Source organism: Tyto alba, unplaced genomic scaffold (genome assembly GCF_018691265.1).
Source record: "Tyto alba isolate M040663 unplaced genomic scaffold, T.alba_DEE_v4.0 Super-Scaffold_2, whole genome shotgun sequence".
NCBI lineage: Eukaryota > Metazoa > Chordata > Aves > Strigiformes > Tytonidae > Tyto > Tyto alba.
In genome coordinates, this window is record NW_024881282.1 from 89,122,137 (window position 1) to 89,145,165 (window position 23,029).

The following is a 23,029-nucleotide window of genomic DNA, read 5'->3' on the forward strand; positions in this document are numbered from 1 at the left end:
GCAGCAAGTGGTGCTCTGGTTTGCAGCATTGGCTCTGCAGAGACTCCCATTTCTGCGAGGAGGGTCCTCCTTAGGGGTTTTTTTTTTGGCATTTTGCTTTATGCAACAGATGATTCACATTATCTTGCATTTCTTTGTTTTCACAGGGGTTTATATTTCCAAGTATGCAGACTGTCTTCATCCAAGACCCTGGTATCATGGAAAATCAGGCTATATTGTCATTTGTAAGCTAATTAAGGTAAAATGCAAGTCAGTCTTACGTGGAATGGTTTTTAGAAGCTGCTATACAGTGCAAGCATTTTTTAAGGAGACACTGGTGCCTGGAACTGTAGTGGGGTGTAAAAGCAGTTCTGTTGAGAATTCATTGGGATTTTTGACTATGGGATGTGTCAGGCTAGAGAGCAAGAGATCCAGCTGGACTTGACTGGTGGCCTGCAGGACAGCAGAGGATGCAGAGGACCTACCTTCCAAATTCCAGTGCTGAGATCAGAAATTCCCCACAGGGTCACCTTTTTCCCTGGACTCTCATGTGTTTTGCGAGTTGGAGGAGGGAGCCCTGTTCCTCTGTGAGGCTGGTGTGTGGCCCCTTCTTCCCCTCCCCACTGACTCCTGCTCTCTGTAGCTGGCATGGGAAACATCCTGTTCCCCTTTGCTATCCTGAGCAGTGCAGATTTGTCTCCCATGCTGAGCTTGGCCGAGTCAGGCCCTCGTGTTTGGAGGGACACAAATACACAAAATGCCCTCACAGTGATGGGGAGTGTGGGGCTGCTAGCAACACTAGCTTTGGGGAAAAGGAGGATTCAACAGTCTTTTAAAATAAGTTTCTGTGAACGATTATGCGTATTTTTTTTTTGTTTGTTTGTTTTTATTTTGGTAAACTTTCTGGCACAGGGGAAGGTTAAGGTAGTATCTGAGAATTACACAACCAGTTATACCTGCCCATCTCCTGGCTACGACTGCCATGTCGCCGTGAGCAAAAACAACGTACCATCAAAGACCAGCTGCTGCCAGGCCTTCGAGCAGAGCCAGGTATAAGTTTGCAACAGGACTGGGTAGGCAGCTCACCTGCAGGCTGCTGGGGAGCGCAGGGCTGGCCCAGGCTCATTCCTCACCTTGTTTTTTCATATGTGTTTCCCTTCTCATCCCAGTATTACGTGTATGAAGTGGCTGATGGCAGCGCTGCCGAGCGGCCCAGGCAGATCTGCCCCTACATGGTCATCGCCTGCCAGTACAGGGAGCCAAAGGAAATGCCTGTCTTAGCTATAGAGAGCCTGTAAGCAACTTGCTGTTGTTCCAACATTACCTAGTCGCTTTTGTGGGCTGTTTTTCCTTTTCCCGTTGCTAAATGTTCCTCTTTTTTTCTCCCTTTTCTCTAGACCTGAGCTTAATCACAAAGGTAGGAGCATCTGCTGGTTGTTTCTGTTTTATAAATGTACCTTTCTCTGTTTGCCCTCCTCTCCTCTCCTGCTTTCTCTGAGCCATTCTCCCTTTTGCCTGTAGCATTGTACTGTCCATGGAGGGGGCAGCTCTCCATCCGGGGCCAGCTTTTGTGCAACATCGCCCTGAGGACCCCATACAGCTCCACGATTCCAGCCCAGCTGTAAGTTGCCCCTTTCTTTTCTTTCTGTGCAATTTGTGCAGTGGGAAGCATCGCACCTTTGGGTGTCTGTGTACCAGCAAAAGCCAGTTTTGTCTCTCCTGCCCCATCCTTTCATTGATCAACATCTTCCTACAGCTGTACCAGCTTACCACCTGCACTGTCAGGGTGTCACAAAAGTGGTGTTGGGCAACCAGGGGTGCAGTGTCACAGCAACAGCTGGATGAGGACATGAGTTCAGGCCCTGAACTGCAGCTGGAAATGGCTGTATTTTGTCATCTCTCTTTGTTAACTACTTTGGGGTGTTTATGCCAAATCAATTATCCCTGCTTGAGATTTTTCTCCTTGGGGGAAGTGGGCTTCCTGGTGGTGCATGTACGATCAGCCAGTTGTGTTTATAGATGAGCACGATGACAACTAAAGTACCGAGGTAACTGAAATGAGGTATTTAAAACCTTCAGTAGTCAGAAACCAACCAGCAGGCAGCGATTTGAAACAGCCAGTGACAGCCAGTAACACAACCACCAAGAGCAGTGCCTGGAGGTGTTTGCAAACAGGATCCTCAAATCAGCAAAGTGCTACGCAAGCCACACCTTCTCCAGCATTCTCCAGAGCTGCTTTCTCTGGTTTCACGGTGACAGGGCAACCAGGACTCTTTGCTATGCTTCATCCTGAGAGCCTTTATGCTTGTGATCTCACAGTCTGCTGCTTTATCCCCACAGGCCTCCCAACCTGGACATTAACCATGTCATGGGTTTGTCTGACTTGAAGAAAAAGCTCCCGGAAGCTGCATTTGGGAAAAGAAATTACATTGAGAGTGAAGGTGAGTGCAAAACCCGCTGGTGTGATGAGTGAATGTATGCTTGTGCTGCGCCGCAGGAATTGCCATGGGGGTCAGAGCTCAGGTCCACGTAGCACTGGGTCCTGTCTTGAAGGGTGGCTGATTGCAGACGAGCAAGGAAAAATACCAAGGCAGCACAGGAATGTTTTCCTGTCCATACTTCATATGGTCTCCTGGTGTGATACAATCCTCTTCCCAAAGCAGCCCTTTCATCGGGCCATTCCTGGGACAGAACAGGGTGGGAGACCCTGTTTTGAGACCTGGGCTCCCATCCTGCAAGGTGCCAAACGTGGTGCAACCTGTGGTTAATTACACTTTGGGGTTCATACTGCTGATTGGTTTTGGGGTTGGAGTTTTGACGAGCCTGGCAGCTCTCAGCCCCAAGGGGTTGAGCTCCCGATAGCAGTGCACTGCAGTGGACACGCAGTTACTGACACGGATCCTTGCACGTGGAGAGCTCTGGATGTGATTTGCAGAAGCTCCAGGTGCATTTCCATGTCATCTTGCACCAAAATAAGTGGGGGCTGCTGCCGTGTTGCCTCCCATCTGTGTATCAGCTCTGCTGAGCCAGGTCAGGGCACTGATCGGGCCGGCTGACAGCCAGCCTGTTTTGGAGGTTAGCATTCACCTTACGGTGCAGATGGACACAGGATAGTGCCAGGGCAGGGGAGGAGGCAGGAGAAGGTGGGGGGTGAGGCCACAGCAACACTCGATAAAGGTACCGTGGAGCCACAGGCTTAAGATCAGCTGGTGAAAGAGAGGAAATACTCAAACAGAAGAACTTTGCTGTGAAATTCAGAGAGGTAAGGTGGGTCCGAGATCTTGCCCTTGTTAAACTCCTTTTGGGGATCAGAGTGTGGAATAAGGAAGCTCCATAGCCGGGGAGAATATGGCATGTTGAATTAGGTATTTCCCTGTCCATTTAAGCACACATCATTGATTAAATTGTTTTTGCTAGCTGCAGAGATAAGATAGGAAACACCTCCTGTGAACCATGAGTTGAAGAGGAAACTCACTGCGATACGAATGCATATACCAGCTTGGGAAATCTTGATAAGCTTTTTTTAAAATCACAGAGCTTGCTCCGATTGCGCACCTGTCTTCCAGACTCAGGAGCACTTGTTTGGAGTTCATGCAGGAGGCACTATTCCAACATCAAATTCTCTCTCTCTTGTCTGCAGTCTGCTTTCAGGGTGTTTACTTCAGCCTGTATGAAGTAGAAATATCAAATAAGGATCAATATAAAATGGATCAGTTAGTAGAAAATCTAAAGGAAAAAGACTTGGTAAGTATTGTAAAACATTGTCGTTCTGGGAGGAAAGTGGCCTTTTAAATGATCTCTTGAAACTTTTGGTAACATTATTCACAGATTCTGAACTAATGCAAAATGGAATGAATTTCCCTGCTTTAAGTATTATTTTCCTGCTTTGTTATTCTCAAACATAGTTTAGTTTTTCCGTATACAAACTGTTAACTGAAGACTGCCCACTATGAGCTGGGAAGTGATCTCTAGGGTAAGCATGCTCTGCTGAGCAGAAGGCATTATACCAGGCAAACCTCTTCGTTGGCTATGTTTATGCCAGATGAGATTCTTTTATTGTCTTTATTAATGATTTTCCCCCTTGTATTGCAAACAGCATGGTGGACAAGAACTGCAGGGGGATCTTGCGTAGTAAGAAATCAGAAGCAAAGTTCCCTAATGCCAAAATGATAATTACTAAGCCAAAGACTAGAAGATAAGCTATCACGTGCCTGCCTTTCTCCCTCATGGCTCAAAAATATCCCCCACTCGGCTAGATACTCACTGTTACGCTGCTGAAACATCATGGGCTTGTGGGAGCTCCGAAGGTGTTGAGATTTATCCTTTTTTTTTTTTTTAAGTGGGGAATTTCCCTTGCAATCTATTATCTGATAAGGCTTTTTTTCCAGCACGCTGGGGCCTTTTCCCAGTGTGATTGTCACATCTCCTTGTGACTCCAAGGGATAAACCTCACCCCTGTGGAGCGCAGCACCTGGGTCTCTGCTGGGATTTGTGGTTGGGTTGGGTTTGGTTTTGCTGCTGCTGGGGGTTGTCTCACATTTGATGGTTCCTGTATAATCAGGGTTGTAAATTCACAGTTGAGAACTCACAGCTGGCTGGGCACGTCCTCTCCTCACTATAAGTTGGCAGCAGCCCACGAGCTGCCTGGAAGTTCTGTTGCTGTGCAGCACTGCCGAGGAACTGCCCACTGATGTGCAGCTTCCCCACGTGTAACGTACCAGAGCGAGTGTTTGTTGTGGATCCCTGTAAGAAAAGCACTCAGACTCCCTAAAGTATTGATGAAACTATCTCTGATTGGTAACAACATGAGAAGTAAAAAAAGGGGATAGAAAAGGCAATCCTCATGTCCCTTCACATGCAGGGAACCTGGAACTGTGCAGCATCAGTTGGACCTCTGGTTGGGGCACAGACCTGTCCCTGCTGCAGCTCATCTTGAGGTTCCCAGCACAGAATCATAGAATCACAGAACGGTTTGGGTTGGAAGGAACCTTAAATGTCGTCCAGCTCCAACACCCCTGCCGTGGCCAGGGATATCTGAAGGGACGTAAGCTTATCTACGCTGTCCCTTTTTTCTTCTCCTGTTCTCGCCAATAAAAGATATTTTAATCAATACTTTGCAGAGTCCAGATGCTGGGATCCATGACAACCACTTGTTCGGGTGCATTACACCGTGTTTGCAGCCACTGAGGGTTATAACATGCATCCCACCAAGCCCAGCAGAGCTGGGCTCACTAGAAGGGTCGGCAAAGATGAGGTGGTGGAGTTGTGGCCACGAATGGTTTGTTACTGGAAGCCATCAGGAGCATCGTTTCCCTAGAGCTTCCCCAGCCCCTGTCAAACTGGATTAATATACCTCCCTTATTTCAGCAAGGAAGCGGTCACAGCCCCTTTTAGGTGTGCTTCTTCCCCTTAGTGTGCTGTTGGATGGCCCGTGGGTGAATCCGCTTCGGCAGCAGCTCCCAAAGGTGCAAAAGAAAAATGCCCTCTGTCTCCTTTCCCTTTTAGTGGTGCACGGGCCAGGTACCCATCTTGTGTGGGGCCCAAGTGAAAAGGAAAGGGTGGCTGAGGCTAGGTGGGGGTGCCTGAGGCCAGCTGTACACCTCTGGGTGCTGACTGATGCCTCTCAGCTCTTTGTCAGGTGGCTCCTGCCTTATGGCTTGACTTCCCTCCTCACCTGCCTGAAAATGATCCCGTCCATGAGAAACCACAGCTATTTCCTTGAGCTGGATTTAGGCAGCAGAGATGCTGGCTCTTACCCCTTCTGCTCCTCTGGCTTGAGACAACCAAAGCACAGAGCTACTGTTCTGAATAGTGAATATTACACTGAAATTGTTCAGCATTTCCAAAGTTCTGCTGTCCTGGAGAAATGAGGCTGTGGGCATTAGTCCAACCCTCTGTTATGTCTGAATGTGCTGAATGGGATCAGTGACGTTTCACAGAGGATTAGAAGCCCCAAGGTTATCCAGTTCCTGTAAGCTTCCTGAAAAAATGTGTCTGCGTGGAAGGAAGAAATCCAAATGGGTGTCCCCATGGAGGGAAAGGCAGTCCAAGCCAAGCTCTGCGATGAGTCATCAAGCAACACCCAGACACAAGGAAAGCCTCAATAAGTGTACATATCTTTTTAGACATGCGGTCATCCCGCTCTGAGACAGAGCTGCAGACGTCTCTTAGACTCAGCAAATTTTTTTTTCACGTATTCATTGATACTGATGCTGCTAGTAAGCAAGCTGCATGGCCTGAACTTCAGTCGGGCTTGTGGCTGGAACGGTTGGTTGTGTTTTGTCGGATGCTTGTGTCCAGCTTTGCTTTTCCTGCTGAGAAAACCTTCCCCTTGGGCTGCGGAAAGCATTTCCTGGCTGAGATGCCCAGGAGCTTTTGAACTGAAGGGACTAAAATTGTTAACCTTATTCATTAATTACAGCTAGTTTGGCTAAGCGTATTTATTTTTTAAGGGACAGATGAGAGGAATTTGAGAGCTGAATAACAACATAAATGGGATTCTTTTGGTTACAGGCCCCAGTTGACCCAAGTGGCATGAAACAGTGTCCTCCTCAATGGGGAATGAGCTGGTAGTGTTGGCACACATTCACAAATTCAGGGCTTGTTGACAGTTGTGCTGAGTGATATAAAGTGTGCTAAGGAGGAAAAGGAGTGGCTGCTCTAACTCTGTTTGTGTTTATTATAGGCAATCATCAAATATTTACAAGACCAAGGAGTCCTTATCCTCCTCACGTCTTCTGCCTTGGCACGAGATGATGGTAAGACGTGGCTATGCAGAAACCAATATCTGTGCTTAAACATCCTGCCCTGTTTTAGAGATGGAGGGTGGGCACCCTCAGTCTAAACAAAACTTGTTGCTTTCTTTCATAGAATTTGACCCCAGGGAGCCTGTCAGCCTCCTGGCCCTGTTTCTGTTCACCTCATCCCGCTCGGTGTGCCTGAGAGGTAGGGAGTTTCCCTTTGCTGGCTTCAGACACAGTGTTTTGGGTGTGGGATCCTCACCAGAAGGCCCTCACGGACACGCTTCTCTTGAAGAGCTGATTTCTCTGCTCAGAACCACCTACAGCTTTAGTGCAAAGGGTGTTAAAAGAGGAGCCCCCACTCCCTAGCTGATCTAAACCAGGTTCCCTGCCTCGCCCATTCCCTGCACATCCTTACCCCTTTGCAAGAAGTTGATGGGAGTGACAGGTAATTACTTCTCTCCCTCTCAGTCAGTTTTCAGCAGCATTCACTCCCTGAACTGTCTTATGTGAGCACATGGGAGTCTGACTCCTGCAGAGCCTGGCTTACATCCTAAAAGTTGTGCTGGAGGATGTTCAGGGGGATGAAATGACACATGGGACTTGCTGGACCCTGCCTGGAGCTGATGTGATTTGCTAAACCAGCAGGAAAAAAAGCCTGCCCTAAAAAATAAGTGAATTGTTTTCTGAGGTAACAAGTGAAATGGGCTCTGTGAAAGGTCACTGCTGGCGTGGGGAGGGAGAGGAAAGGTGGGAAGGGGCATTGCTACCTAAAGGGTTTGAAGGCTCAGCCATATTCTGTGACTTCTCTGCTGCAGGATCTGTAAATCCTAATAGTGGAGCGGTGACGACTGGTCAGGGTGTGTGATGGGTGAGGGAGGGAGGCAGGGAGGTGGTGTTGGTGCTTTGCTGCCACCGAGGTGAGTGACGGCTCTGGGACCTGGGAGGTGAATTCAGGCTGTTTGCAGCCCCAAAACGTGCCGCTTTTCATGCAGAGCAAACACAGAGGCACTAAAGAAGAGAAAGTACATTGCACAATTTGAACCTGCAGATCTTAAAAGAAGGATGACCTTCGACCTCTGTTGCGTTTGCCTCAAATTTTCTCTGTATCTCTTGGCTTTTTGCCGCATTATGTGGAAATATTCCCACTACAACTTCCTCTTGCAGACATAAAGTTACTTCTCTGTTTCCCCTGGACAGCTTCACCCGCGCACCTCTCTCTGCATCCACTCCACCAGTAATACTTCTAGCCTTGCAGGTCCCCAAGCAGGAGATAAACTGGGGCCTTTTGCTCTGCGTAACTTCTGGCTTGCTTTTTGTTGAGTCATCCTAGGGATAAGCCAAGAGACTGTTTATGCCAGCACACGCTGGTATTTCAGTCCGCCCCTGTGTGAGTGATGGCTGGCATTGCCAACGGCGCTGCACAGGACGTACCCCTCTTCCCTCCCCGGAACATAAATCAGCAGAAGAGCCGACAGGACCCACCGGCACATCCAAGCATGGATTGCTTTGTCTTTTTTGGTGTTTAACCTCCAGCTATAAATTTTTTTCCTTCAGGATCTGCATACGAAGTGGGTTTGTAAGTCGGGTGAAGACGTGGTGGTAACCTGGCAGTGTGGGTGTGAATTCAGTCGACCTAACGTTAAGGACGTGCTGCTGGTGGCTGTCTTAGCGTGGCAACTTCTCTAGTTTCTCTCCTAGGTGTAGGAGAGAGACAGGCTCCTCTTGAGGCAGACTGAAGGTCCCAAGTGCCAGGTCAAACCTGGGATCATGTCGCTGCTGCGACACCTGAAGCAAGGGCCTGAAGTTGGGTGAGGTGAAGGGAAAGAGTGCCTGGAGAGCAGACTGGAGGTGGGAACTGACCACCCAGACATTGAGATCTTGTTAACCAGCCCCACAATGGGCAGAAAATACCCTCCAGAGCAGGGGGATCTATTCCTGAAAGGCTGACTGCGAGCACTGTGTGCTGGGGGAGAGGAGAATGGGGCAAGGAGGTATTTGTGTTGAAAAGGGTTATCGTGGAAGAAGGTGGTGAAGACAGGAGAGGGCACCAGGCGTAAGGAGCATCCCCAAGTGAAGAAGGTGCAAGATGGTCGGTAGGAAGGTTTGGGGCTGCAGCAGACGTTGTCTGTGGCGGGTGTTGATGCTGAAGAGGAGGCGAAGCCTGCGCAGCCAGAGAGCAGCTGGCGGCAAAGCAAAGAGGCAGGGGAGGAGGATAACATTGAGTAAACGCTCGACGTTGTTGCGTGTCGCGATCTGAATGCTGACGGCTTCCAGATGTTTTCCCTCTGGTGCCAGCAGGGCTCCGGCACGTGCTGTCCCGTTCTGCCTACGCGAGCAGTGTTACTCCATCTGGCCCAGACTGTCCCCTGAGTCCGAGACCTCTTCTCACTGGGATTATAAACCCTTTTTTCCTTTAAGGCTTCTTCTTTCTATGAAGATAAGCAGAGCTATGCAGGAGTTTGGGGTTGAAAAAGGGTGGTGGCTGAAGACGGCAGAGGTGCAGGGGAGGTGCAAAGAGAAAAGGAAGGTGAAGGAGGGACACGGTCGAAGTCGCACAGCTCAGACTCAAAGCGTGAATAATGTTTCCCGTTTCGAAACAAGTGGCCTCTGAATCTGGTGCCTTCCTGTCCAGACAGCCGTCGGGAGGAATGTAAGGCAGGCGTAACAAGCCCGCTGTGCAGACGTGCCGCAGCGTTCCTGAGCCAGCGGCGGAGGCCGGCAGCTGGGAGCCGGCTCTCAGGGACGCCTGGGCTCGCCGGTAACAAGGGACCAGCACTGCCAGGGGCCAATAGGCAAAGAAAATCAGACATCTGGGAGAGGAAGAGAAACGCCTTTGCCTTGCTGGGAAGAGAGGTGACGGGGAAGGGCGCTGGGGTTGTCTGCCTGGCCCTGCAGCCAAAAGAAACCTCGGGGTTGGATCACGGCACGCAGATGGGCCAAGCCTGTGGGTGCGAAGCACCGACATCGGGCTGCTAGGTTGCAGCAGATGAAAGCCGGCTAAGCCTGGCTCGTGCGAAAGGGGAGCTCAGCTGACAAGCTCTGCATTCCACATCAGCTCTCCGGGCGTTTCCAGATGCTGCTATGCCAAGCAGAGCCCACTTCCACGGTGATGCGTTGCAAGGGTGGACACCCTCAATCCGTGGGGCTCGTTGATTCCTACGTGGAGCTAAACCCAAGGCTAGACGATACCACACAGTGTACAGGGCAGTGTGTCGGTTCTGCTGAGAACAGGAGCATCAACTGTTTTCGGTAGGGTCAGTCCTCCAGCTTTAGAAAATCGCCCAAGGGTTCCTGTTGTTTATTTATACGGCCCCCAGATCTGCCCGAGAAAGTCCGTGTACCCCATCCCACTCCAGAGCGCTGATGTGGTGTCTTCACGTGAAGCGCGTCCACCCACGCTGGCAGCAGGTAGAGAGGGAGCTGCTGGAAGTTGCCTCTCCACAGGGACATAAACAACCCAAGTGATCTGAAAATGGTGGTAGTCAAAACACCCTAAATAGATTTAAAGGCAACCAAACCAAAACCCATGTATTTTCAGAGCTCTGACTGTCCTAAATGTTGGATTTAGGGAGAATTGCTGGACTGAAGGGACTTAGACCATGATGTGTGCGATCTCACCGTGTAATTTCCCACGGAATGGGGCTAGCTGATAAATGAGCGGTCTTTAATCTTAGTTTAATCCACTTTTGACTCCCATGTGCCATTCTTTTTTACCTTCAGCAGTTACAAGCATCCATCAAACCGGGACACCGCCCCTGAGGCTAGCTTTTTGTAGGTTGGCTTCTGAGTCTTTCATAGCTTTCATGTTCCCTTCGCATGTAATGTGAGGTGATTTGGGGAATTTAATCCTTTTTTAATACGAGTAAAATTCTGTTATTTTCCTTTCACAGTTGAAAATCACAATCCAAAAGATGAAAGGGAAGATGGTGACGATAGTGACATCTCATTAAAAACAACCTCAGTTTTGCCTGGACTCCGCTATGCCTTACAGAGAGCCGCCAGTTCTTCCCGGGAGGACGCAGTCAGTACCAGCATACGTATCAAACAGCACTTCCAGGAATATGCAAAACTTGATCAAAACACACAGCCCACCTCTGGCCAAAACAACGAAGTTCCCCTTTCTTCTCTCCTCTCGCCAACTGAGGATGAATGTACTAATCCCTTCAAAAAATACTCAGAGCAGTCCTTCTCCCAGCTGCAGCATTATCTCTCCGATCCCAGCAGCTATACTCTGGAAATGTCAGCTGCCTTAGGTTGTTTAACTGGTGCTGTTCAGTCTCTTCGCTGCGGTTCAGAGGCTGATTGTAAAGTGGACTTCCCTTCAGCTGCCCCACCGGACCCTGTTCCTCCCAACACAGCAACGAAAATGAAAGTCAGAAGTGAAAACCCAAAGCCCAAGGTGGGGCTGGACCAGAGTGATGACGGGCCCACAAAAGATGTCAGCTCAGCCAGCAAGCTGTGGGTGCAGCAGAGCAGGAGGAAATCCAACCAAGCTGTTGTGACCAGCACCAGGAAGAAATGGTCACCCCTCAAGATGCAAATGCATCCTATGGGGGACAGCGGCAGGAACAGGAAAGCAACCAAGAAGAAGAAAATCAGCATCTCTTTCTCTTTTTCTAAAAAGCCAGGCCTCACGGCCAATTCCAACGAGCCCATGCTTAAATTAGCCAATTTGAAGTTTCCACACAGAAGGAAAAGAGGTAAGTGCTATATAAATGGGGCTGACTTTCTCCTGCTTCTCCGGGGTATCCGGCTGGGAAACTCAGGGTTTGCTGGGAGCTGTGTCCCCTTGGCACCCACCCAGGTGCCCAGAGCAAGCAGACGCCTCTTGAGAGCACCCGAATAGGTCTGTGGTGATGTCTCCACAGTGTCTTGTTCAACCTGGGAAGGGCTATGACGGGGGATTTCAGTGAAGGTGCCTGAAACCTGGTGCAGCGGACCATGCCGTTGCTTCCCTTTGCTTAACGGGTGACTGTGCACAGGGAAATCGGAGAGGTCATGGTTATTGCATCCCTTGTCCACGGACTGTCTGGGTCAGTCAAGGAGCCGTGGTCATTGCAGATTGCCTAGATAACTGCCTGGTCCCATTGTGGCTCCCCGAGAGTCAATTTTCTCTCTGTAGCCTTGAGGAAACAAGAAGCAGGAGATTGACCGTGCCCAGCTTACTCTGCCGACAGCTGGTACCTGGCCTGAGCCACGCATGCGGGGTGTCTCGATGGCACAGATTGTCCTCTGAAGGCTGAGGATAGGCTAAGCCTGTCCCTTTGAGCCAGCCTGAGCCTCCACCTGATTTGTTGAGACACTCCCAAGTGGGTTGAGATGAATCTCGACCTTGGTGATGCTGCTGATGGAACTGGGAGAGGTTCTTGGGTGCTTCTTGGGAGATAAGGAAGTACCCTCAAGGGTACGAGTGTGCCAGGCAGGAATTAAGAGTGACTTATCCCCAGAGAACACCTATTCTAGGTCAGGAAAGCAGCTTAAGAAGTGATGCTTAATTTTTAATAACTGCTTACTGATCACTTGCATCAGTAACAAACCCATTTGTAAGATCAGATGCATGAATCAAGTCATTGAAGAGTACTCTGCTGCTGCCAATCACTTCTGAAGCAGTCCTTCCACATTCCTCAACTGGATGTTTTGCAATTACTCCTTTTGAATCTGAATATGTCTCCAACCGAAAGAAATGCCCTCCTTTTTCCTTGGCCCAGGTGCAGAGGTCCTGTCAGCAGAATTTGTGCACAAAACACACTCTGAACGTGCTCAAAAGGAAACCTCAGCTCCCAATGATCCTAGCTTAGAAACAAAGAGACCAAAGATACTGAAGAACCCAGACGTGAAAACGGTTCCTGTTGCTGAGACCATCACGAAGCAAGCAGAAAAAAAAGCCAAAAAGCAACCAGAAAGCGGTAAGAGTGCTGTTCCCTCTGGAAATCTTTCCTTTAAAAGCCGAGCCATCAAACACCACAGTTAGATCACAATGTCGTGGTTTGGGCCTGGTTGGCAGCCAACCACAATGCAGCAGCTCTCTCTCCCTTCTCCTCCAGCAATAAGAAGGGACAGAGAGCCAGGTTTGGGGTTCGAGATAGGACTGGGATGGGGAAAAATCCCCCTTTGTGATCACGAGCAAAAGGCAGACTCGTTAGGGGAAGAAAAAAAAGAACATACATTTATTACAGACACTAACAACACATAACAGAGTAGGACAGTGAGAAGCATTGCCACATCTTGAGAACACCTTCCCCCCACCCCTCCCTTCTTCCCGGGCTCAGCTCTGCTCCCGATATCTCTACCTCCTCCCCCAGTGGGGCAGGGGCAGGGAATGGGGGGTGCAGTCAGTGCTGCCACTTCCCTTATCTTCGGTGAGGGGAGTGTCTGGAACTTGTTCCCCCTGCTCCATCGTGGTCCCCCTCTCACAGCAGACAGTCCTCCACAAACTTTCTCTGACATGAATTCCTCCCATGGGCCGCAGCGTTCCCCACACTGCTCCGTCATGGGTCACTAACTTCCTCCGACTGTATTCCCTCCCACGGCTGCAGCTCTTCCCGAGCTGCTCCGGCGTGGGACACCCCCGCATGCTGCAATCCTCCCAGCACTGAATTACAGCAGCGGGGCTGCCTTTTCCCATGAGACCCCGGCCTTCTTCGGGCACAGAACCTTGATTAACCAGGCGGAAGCCACAGGCCATAAATCAATGTCTGCTCCACCGTAGATCTCCATGGGTGGCGGGGGGGGCCGCCCTGCCGTCTCCCCACAGGATACAGGGGGGTCTCTGCTCCGGCACACCTCCCCCCTCCTTTCTTCCTCCGTTCCTCCACTGACCTTGGTGTTCACTCAGCTGCAGCAACTCCTCCTCACCAGTCCCCCTGCTCGTCACCACGTCCCTTCTTAAATACATTATCGCAGAGGCGCAGCTGATGGGCTCAGTTTCCAAACAGAAGTGGAGCTGACGTGGAGCTGGGGGAGCTTCGAGAAGCTTCTCACAGGGGGCCGCCCCGATAGCCCCCTCCCCTGCCACCAAAAAACTCCACCACTCACTCAACCCAGGACACGCAACCAGCAGCCAAAGGGCCTCACAACATTTAGTGCTGAGGGTCTGGGTTGGGGTCTGAGTGCTGCTGCCCCACAGCCTGCAGGCACCCAGTTATGCTTAGTAGCGTAAAACACGAAGGCGACCGTGAAGAAACCACCGTTACAGGATGTACAAACCACACGGGGTCACTTCTGAGTCCTTTCCTGAGCCTTCAGTTTACATTCCTTGCTCGGACGGTTTAAAAAGCCTGATTTTTAACTGCTGAGCTCTGAAACTGCATTACGGGAGCTGATGGACAGAGGTTTATAACCTCTGCTCGTAGCCAGCGTCTGCCTAGATTTTTAGCCCATTAAATTGTAAATGCGGTCGTTTTAAAAAGAGTCAAATTGTCGCAGCATATTTAAGAGGCAGCATGGACAGCCCCTGAGCGTCGCATTTGCAGGTGCTGACCAGGAGTCTGCTGTTAAACTGAGAACCAGTATTACAGTGCCAAAATAAATGATGGAACGGGAGAGTCATTTTCTGTGAATTCGTCGTGTTTCCTCACACTTGCGCTTTGATGTGCTTTGATGTCCTGTCTCTGGTCTTTCTTTTCCCCCTTCCTGAGGGAAGTGTGAGGCTTTGGAGACTGGTTTAGCCACCTCGGCTTGGTGGATCCGTTCTTCTTGATCTTTTATTGCCACGTGTTCCTGAAACGTGGCACTTTTCATCGGTTTGTGGGTATCGAGCACCACCCCTTGTCACACGGGGTTCCTGGAGCAGATCGGGCCAGTGCTCTCGCACAGGCAGGGTGTCAGATGGGTCCTGCTGAATGCCAGGGTCTGACAAAACTGCAAAACAAGAGTGTTTAGCAGCAAGAAATACTTAATTTAGATGTCTTACTATGCAGTTCTCAAGGAAATTAAACGTAACACGTAGGACTTTAGCACAGATGTGATTTAATAAGGTTTTACTTGAAGAGAGATTTTTGTGCTGGTTTTTAGTAGAAGGCATTAGCTTTGTTTAATGACTTCATACTGTTCTTATGAACATGGGCCTTGAGCCATGGTGAGGGGCATTTTTAACGGTGAAAGCTGAATAAACACATATTTGCTGTGCTCTGGCTGCCTTTGGGAGCCCTCAGGTTTCTGTATGTGCTCTGAGTTACAGCTCAAGGGCAGGTTATGCTCTTGAGGGGGTGGGCAGTGGGAAGTGTGAGGGCACAGGTATTTTTTCTCTGTTTTAGAGGCTTGGGGGGTTTTGTAACACTGGATTATTGAAAGCATGGCACAGGGTTTATCTGTGGAGATTGCAAATACTCAAACTAGAAGAAAAGTTAAAGCAAAATAAAAAAGATTAAGGAAACGCCTAAAATACCTCAGGTTGTATTTAAGTGGCCAAACTGCTCCGTGCACGGGGGCCAAGGGAAATTGTGTTCACTCTGGATCTGGTGCCTTTTATATCTGAAACCCCCTTCCTGACGTCGCTTAGTTTCCCAATTCTGGATTGTTTTGTAGTAGCCATGGCTTGCATGACCATGGAGAGGTTGTTTGTGGTTTTTTTTTTGTTTGTTTGTTTTTTAAGTGTGCAAATTCCACGTTGGAGAGAGAGACACTGCCAAACTGAAAGCCTGCTTTTGAACCCCTTCTCGAGGTACAGCTGTGTGGCCTTTGTTTATTCTCTGACTTTGTTTTTCTCACACAGAGTGGAAGGAGCCGTGCTCTGCCCTCCCGAGTGGAATTTCTTCCCAGTGCCACGGAGTGGATAGCCAAATGAGCGAGACTTACCCGGGTGGGCTTGCTGATCTTGGTTTCGATCTGAAGGGGAACAACAACGAGTCCCACGCCTTGAACTTGCTGGCTGATCTGGCTCTGGGTTCTTGTATTCCTTCATTTATCCCCAGGGACAGCGGGATGATCGCTGTGCCCTGCAACCCCGCCGGCGCCGCCGCGAAGGACCAGCAGAGTCATCGCAAGCACAAATCCTTGCGTCTTGCTTCCGACCACAAATACCACAGGATGGACAAGCCTGCAAAGGGAGCCACCTCTCCTAGCAAAGCGTCACCGAACCAAAAGCTTCCTCCTGATGAAAAAATAGGCTTAAATGACTTGGCCTTTATTCCCAGGGAGAAAAGTCCTGGGATTTTTGGCAAGAACAGTGTGAGCCCCAGCCCTGCAAAACCCAATGCATTGCCTCCAAGAGAGACTCAAGAAGCTGCTGAGGTAAACAAGCACGCCTTCATCTCCGCCGAGCACTCCTACGCCTCGCAGATGCCCGAGCACTCGAAGAAACACGTGTATCCCAGAGGTTCCCCCTACCCTGGCCCAGCACCCTCCAGAAACGGTACCAGGAACGCCCGAGCAGGACCCCTGGTTGGGAAAGTCCTGCCTTTCCGCCACCAGCAGGACAGCACCCACCCACAGCCGCCCTCCCAGGCCGTGGCGATGAGGCGCAGGAGCAGCCTGCTCTCCCCCAGGCCGAAGGAGGACTCCGGCAGGTCCCACACAGTGAACATTTGCGGCAAGTCCGTGAAGGTGACGTGTCACTGGGAGGCAGAGTACCTCTTCAGTTTGGACAGCAGGTACACCAACGATGCCCTGGAGAAAACCGTCATCCGCGCCCTGCACGGGTAAGTCGGTCTGGAAGGGCCGTCTGCAGGAGACATCTCTTGCTGGATGTCTGGAGTGCTTTTGGAAGGGACTTTCTTTGCTCTTTTTTTGCTTTGCTTTCCACGATAATTGCCATTTTCCCCCATGCTCACACACCCAGTTTTGCTGTGTTACAGCTGGTGTGTCTTCCCTGCGAAGAAGGACTTGGGGATACTGGTGGGTAATTGGGCGTGAGCCAGCACCGTGCGCTCGCAGCCCAGAACCCACCCGTGCCCTGGGCTGCAGCCAGAGCAGGGGGGGAAGCAGGGCCAGGGGGGGGATTCTCCCCCTCTGCTCCGCTCTGGGGAGACCCCCCTGCAGTGCTGGGGCCAGCTCGGGGGCCCCCAACAGCAGAAGGACACGGAGCTGCTCGAGCGGGGCCAGAGGAGGCCACGAAGATGCTGGGGGGGCTGGAGCAGCTCCCCTGGGGGGCCGGGCTGAGAGAGTTGGGGGGTTCAGCCTGGAGAAGAGAAGGCTCCGGGGAGCCCTTCGAGCGGCCTCCCAGGGCTTAAAGGGGGGGCAGGAGGGGGGGGGGGGACTCTGGATCAGGGGGTGGGGATGGGACGAGGGGTGATGGTTTTAAACTGGCAGAGGGCAGATTTAGATGAGATGTAAGGCAAAAATTGTTCCGGGTGTGGAGGGTGAGACGCTGGCCCAGGGTGCCCAGAGCAGCTGTGGCTGCCCCCTCCCTGGAAGGGTTCAAGGCCAGGTTGGACGGGGCTGGGAGCCCCCTGGTCTGGGGGAAGGGGTCCATGGCCGGGGCAGGGGGTTTGGAACTAGTTGATCTTTAAGGTCCCTTCCAACCCAAACCATCCTGTGATTCCCACGGCTCTGCAGCTAGAATGGGTTCCTAGAGCCATGAACAGAAGTCCTCCTTTGCAGCTATGAGTTTCTCTTTGTTTTTTTTCAACAAACTGGAAATCACATCAAGTGATTTATGTCTGTATGTGGGCATTTACAGCCCTCCTGCACTGAGGCTTAGCACCGTGAGGAACCAGGAGTTGAGTTACCTTGTGCTAGCCAGTTGGAGGGAGGATGACGACGTTTCAGGCTGTATTTGCTTTCCCATCCAGGCCCTGGGACCCTGATCTGCCCGACGACGTGGAAGAGATGAAGCTGATACTTCATATGTGGGTGGCTCTCTTCTACAGCAAACCCGGCAAACTCCTGAGCAGCACGAGGAAGGTGGTGGAGCACAGCAACCCCGAGAAGTACGTCTCAATAAACAGCACAGGGGACTTTCTTGAGCTGAGTGATGACGGTGAGGACTGTTATGGGCTGGAGACGTGCCCTGCAGACTCTCACTTAGACCCTGACCAGACACCCAGCAGCTCTCTGGATCGCAGCACACATTACCAGGAACGTTTCCACCCGGCGGAGAGCCCTGCAGACTCTCCGACTGATGCTAATGGGAATCCTGGTGTTGTCGATAGTACGGTATCGTCTTCTTTGGGGGAGCTGTCCTGTGGGGAGGAGGAGCCTTCCTCCACAAGCTGTCCCGAGAGCTTTTCCCGTGCTGAACATGCTGATGAGAACCTGGCTGTGAAAGACAGGCAGCTGGCGGTCGTTCCTGAGGAGCGTGTGTGTGATGCCTCAGCCATCACTGTGGTAAGAGCTTGGGGTTTGGGTGATAGGAGTCTAGGGGGCACACAATGCATTTTACTCCTATAGGAGTAGGATCTTCTGAGAGGAGCGGAGCAGATGTGCTTGTGGGGTCTTTTAGAGCCAGGTAGCGGGGGTCCCCAAAGCAGGACAGAGAAATGACCCCCAGCATTTAGTTGCCCCAAGTGACTGCCACGCAGATGTGCTCAGAGTCACCATAAAAAATAAGCTTTCAGGCCTCGGTCAGGGTTTGGGTATCCTCTTGGACTGAGCTGGCATCCCTGGGCTCTGTCATGAGCTGTATCTATCCCTATCCAAGGGAGCAGGGTCTCGACATGCATGTTCTCCAAGGGTGAGGAATCCCAAAGAACTAGAGCAATTAAAAGCCCCGAGCTCGGCGTCTGTTCCTGGTTTCAACTGCAAACTGTGTAAGCTCCGATGAGGTCTCAGACCTGCGCTTAACCGAGGGAGGAGAAGGAACCACAAACACCCCAGAGCAGGACTCAAAAGCCTGCCTGTCTCCTGTGGGCAGCGGCGTTTGCCTGCCCCTGGTCGCAGCAGCCCAGACGTGTCGGGGGACACATCTCCGTTTGGGAGAGCTGAGGTTTGCTGGCTTGGAGAGATTTCCCCCGCAGAGATGGCAGTGCAAGTGTTTTGCAACATTTCCCTCGCCCTTCTGGTGAAGTTAGTTAATATTCCATTCCGAGTAGGGGTTTTTAAATTAATTTTTACAGTTTCTATGCTCTGCAGATTGTCAGGAGCAGAGATACTTGGGTAAATATAAAACATGGGTTTCTGCTGACATTTTTCAAGCCTGAATTCTCAAGCTAAAATAATTCCTTTAAAACTTCCGCTCTGAACAAACAGGCAGCTTCCATGGGGCTGCAGTTGTTTTACGCAAAGGGAAAAAATATTCCAGAGTTGTTTTTTTGCCACCTGGATTTAGTGCTGCGGAGCAGGCAGAAGTGTTTTAGGAGGAAACGTGGGATCACTGTCCACGGTGTTCATATAGCTTGCCTGGAGAGATAAACTCAGTAGAGATAAGAGGATGCTGCTTACACAGTTACCCCTGGGCACCAGCTGATGGCCCCTGCACAGTCTGGCCTACTTTTAAGCCATTTTGTGGTGTAAAGAAGGTAGAAAGTTTCAAACCCTTTCTCTGGCTGTCTGTGGGACTCTGCTTGCCAGCTGCACGTGGGGTAAAGATTCAGCCTGGACTTATTTTAGAGACAAACTGAAAACTAACATCCTCAGATGCTGTTGGAGTGGTTGTACTCACTAAGTTTGAGCATTTAAAACATCCATGTTGTCCTGCACGGGCGTCTCGGCTCCTGCATTTGCCTCCCTTGAAGATTAACCTCTGAATTGTGTTGTTTCAGGAGGAGCCAGCCAGGGAGGGACTGCCGGACGCTACGATCGTCCCCAGCCCTTCCAATGAGCTCAGCAAGCCCCCAGCTGCCCTGGGCAGGGAAAATCCATGCAGCCAAGCCCCACGTTCCAGTCCAGCTCCTTGGAGTGCTGCACCGAGTGAGCTGTGTGGACATGAAGAGGAGGAGGAGGAGGAGAGTGAGTGGGCAGCAGGATCAGGGGGTGGCCCCGGCCCTCCCGAGGATGGGGAGAGCGTGGGAAGTGCTGGGCACTGGACAGAAGTCAAGGACATCAGCTGGGCCGGTGATTCGATGCCTTTAGAAACGAGTCCCAAAAGGGCAAAGGCCGACGGAGCCAGTGGGGAAGGCAGGGAATCGCAAGATCCCTTTGGGCATCCAGAAAAAGAGGAGGAAGAGGGCAAAAAAGAGAAAGAGGACGCTGAATACGAAAGCGCAGCCCTGGGGCCTGTTGATTTAGAGTTGTCTGAAAGCGTTGATGCCAACGTGGAGCATGAACACAGCGAGCAGAAGCGAGTAAATTCAGCGTGTGCAAAGGACTTCGGCGTTCCTGTGGAGGGCCCTGTGCCCAGCCCCACTGCCTTAGCATCCTCCTGCCCGGGCAGATCAACACCAGTGCTGCCAGGTGGGACCGGGACTGGCCCTCAAGGGCTTCCTGGTGAGATGGCACCAAGCCTGGGCAGACTGCAAGAGCCCTGGGAGGCTCCAGCCACCTCAGGCACGGAGACAAGCCCTGTTGGTTTGCCACGCGGAGCCAGTCCAGCCGATGTGGGGTCACCCCGTGGCAGCGAGTTGCTGCTGCCCTTGCCATCTGACCCGAGCTTTGCCTGTGAGGCACAGCCAGACAGCGTTAGGGACGGCTTGGGACCTGCTGGAGAGACGTTTGGGGACGGCTTGGAGCTGAAAGACAAGGATCGTGCGCCCTCTGCAGAAAGGTGGGAGCCTGCTGGGAGCAAAGCCGGCGGCACAGCCGGCCTCGAGTCACCACACAGCCAGGGACTGTCACTGACCTTGTCCCCTGACTCCAGCTCCGCCTGTCTCGCGGCTCTCGATGTCGCAACAGACCCTGGGGCTGCTCCAGAGGAGCGGGAGGCCGTGGCAAGCATCCAGTCTCCATCGTGGAGCGACTTGGGAGAGAGCAGCTGCCTTTCCCAAAGGTGTGGAGGCTCCGTTTGCGCTCAGCTCGCTTCGCTGAGCTCTGGCGAATCGAACCAAGGAGCCAACGAGGTTTTGGTAGAAGAACAGCGTGGCAGCCCTTCTGCCAACCGCCCAGATGTGCTGGGTGAATCCTCAGGCCGCCGGGGCTTCACCTTCGACTCTACAGCCTTAGCAGGTGACTCTGCAGCTGGGGAGAGCGACGCTGCGTGCCTCGGCGCAGAGGAGTCCCCCAGGAGCGAGAAAACAAACACAGCGACGGTGACTGACGCCCCGCCGGAGCCCCAGACCTCTCTTCTCCACCTCCTGGAATCAGAGCCCTCCTCCTCAGTGAGAGAGGGGATGTCTGCCCTGAAGGAGCACCTCAGACAGCAGCAAAGATCCCCAAACTGCCTGTCCCCACCTGCCCACGGAGGCTCAGCTCCTGCTTCTCCCCGGCTCCCCTGGGACGGAGACGCAGGACCCCGCCTCTGCTTGTTAGAGCAAAGCGAGCAGGAGCCAGTTCCGTGCCAACACGGGAAGCCCCGCGAACAAGTAGGTGCTGCAGAGGCGAGCGTGGCGGCCGAGAGCCCAGACGGCTCCTTAAATCCCAGGCGTGCAGAAGAGCTGGAAAAAGACACGGGTCCGTGTCATGTGGAGCCAGCGGAGAGCTCCCCCGTGGACGTGCTCGTGCCAGGTAACCCGAGATCGGTGCCGCCTCCCCCTCCTCACAACCACGGGGCAGGTCTGCACAGCGCCGAGCCAGACTCGGTCCTGGGTGTGCACCCTGAGGTGTGCTCCCCCGGCCCCAGTCTGGCTCCGGAGGGTGCCCCGAGGTCCTGCTGCCTGGGACAACTGCCCCCACGTACCTGCTCCGGGCGTGCCAGCCCCGGGGCCCGAGCAGCAGCCGCGGAAGGGAGCTACGAGAAGGAATCCATCCTGCCCGAGGATTCAGAAGGAGGAAGCGGCAGCAGCCCTCTCGCCAGTCCTGCATCTTTTTCAGCAGGGGAGTCGCTCGTGCCGCTGCGTGAGCCCCAGTCTGGGTGCGAGCAGGGTGAGGCTGAGGGATCCAACACCTTGGCTGATCCGCACCGTGCCAGCACGGAGCGGGGAGAGGAAGAAATCCCCACTCTTCCCTTCCCAACATTGCCGTTACACGCGCACAGGGGGCTCTCTGGAGAAAGTCTGGAGCTTAGTGACACTGAGGCTATCTCAGATATACTCCCAAGGGCAAAGCTCCCCAGCCCAGGCAGACGCGTGGGCTTAACCTCTGAAGATCTGTTTGAGACTTTCTCCAGCGACTCAGACCAGGAATATTTTGGGAGGACTTCCCGGTCCCTGCTTAGAGGCAGGGGTTCCAACAGCACGAGATCCAGGGGTGCTGCAGGCTCAAGGACTAATTGCTCCTCCTCCTCGTCCTCCAGCTGGGTGCACGTGGAGGGGTGCAGCGAGGACTGGGGCTGCTCACGGGCTGAGCACGGCTGGCCGATCGGCCCGGGGGAAACCAGCAGCGGGCACGTTCCACCATATGTCAATATTAGGGACAGCCAGGGGATTGCCAAGGACTACCGGAACTTTGTAGTCACCAAAAAGTGCCAGGAGCAGATGGGAAGTTTTCAACCTTCAAAGAGGCTCAGCCGCTGCACCGGGCAGTCTCATTTGTTAAAGTCGCTGATGGGGACTTGGAGGGGTTTTGAGGAAATCACCCAACACACTTTGGACATGGAGTGTCTGCGTTTCCATTATAAACTGAAACAAATCCTAAGGAGTGGGAAACCACCCTTTTCTACCTCCGAAAGCATCTTTCCACAAGACTTTTCTACCCAGGTGATGTCTGAGACATTGCTTGGGCGAGAAGCTCCTGCCCCGCTCTCCCCGCAGAGCAGGAGCCCTTTGCAGGTGACGATCCTGCCCTCAGCCACGCGGCCGAGCGGGCTCGGCTGGCACCGGCGAAGCGGCCGGCACGGGGACCCGCGTAACCCGTGGCAGGACACCCTCTGCAACGAGGGGAGCAGAGCCCGAACCCCAAGTCGGGGCCGCGCGGCTCCTTTCCACCTCGGCAAGCTCAGATACGACCATAAGCTGAAGGACTTGCGGGGGGACATCGCCGTCATCCTCGACGAGTACGCCGAGTTGAACAGGGTGATGCTGAGCAGGGCCGAGGCGGGGGGCGAGGGCGGAGGGTCGCTCGAGGCGGCGGGGGAGCGGACGTGCCCGTCTCTCCCCGGGCAGGTGGCCGCCTTCGAGGACATGATCGAGGACCTGCGCCGGGCGCTGCGTTTCCACCTGCGCAGCGTGGCCCGGGAGGCCTGCGGCCGCGCCGACATGTTCTACCTGGTGGAGACGGGCGACGACCCTTTCTTTGCAAGGGTGAAGGTAAGAGCCAGTCCTGCCGTCCTGGACGGGGACGGGTGGTCCTGGGGTGAGGAGCTGAGGGCAGCAGGAGCAAGCACGGGGCAAGCTTGCTCAACCTGACATGGATGGTGTTTGGTTCCCTTAAGCCGGGAGCCGCCTCTGCCATGTCTCCTA

General features: G+C 52.6%; 1 protein-coding gene across 3 annotated transcripts in view; it reads left to right on the forward strand.

The window, feature by feature from the left end:
- Nucleotides 1–23,029, forward strand: part of TASOR2 (transcription activation suppressor family member 2) — a 45,791-nt gene that overhangs the window by 16,762 nt on the left and 6,000 nt on the right. For all 3 annotated transcript variants that reach the window (XM_032986733.2, XM_032986731.2, XM_032986732.2), the window contains exons 5-18: nt 147–238; nt 892–1,029; nt 1,149–1,273; nt 1,377–1,396; nt 1,501–1,600; nt 2,320–2,420; nt 3,620–3,723; nt 6,665–6,737; nt 6,850–6,924; nt 10,613–11,422; nt 12,431–12,628; nt 15,436–16,360; nt 17,453–17,987; nt 19,361–22,876. In XM_032986733.2, the coding sequence (XP_032842624.2) occupies nt 147–238; nt 892–1,029; nt 1,149–1,273; nt 1,377–1,396; nt 1,501–1,600; nt 2,320–2,420; nt 3,620–3,723; nt 6,665–6,737; nt 6,850–6,924; nt 10,613–11,422; nt 12,431–12,628; nt 15,436–16,360; nt 17,453–17,987; nt 19,361–22,876 (6,812 nt within the window). The remainder of the gene's footprint in view (nt 1–146; nt 239–891; nt 1,030–1,148; nt 1,274–1,376; nt 1,397–1,500; nt 1,601–2,319; nt 2,421–3,619; nt 3,724–6,664; nt 6,738–6,849; nt 6,925–10,612; nt 11,423–12,430; nt 12,629–15,435; nt 16,361–17,452; nt 17,988–19,360; nt 22,877–23,029) is intronic.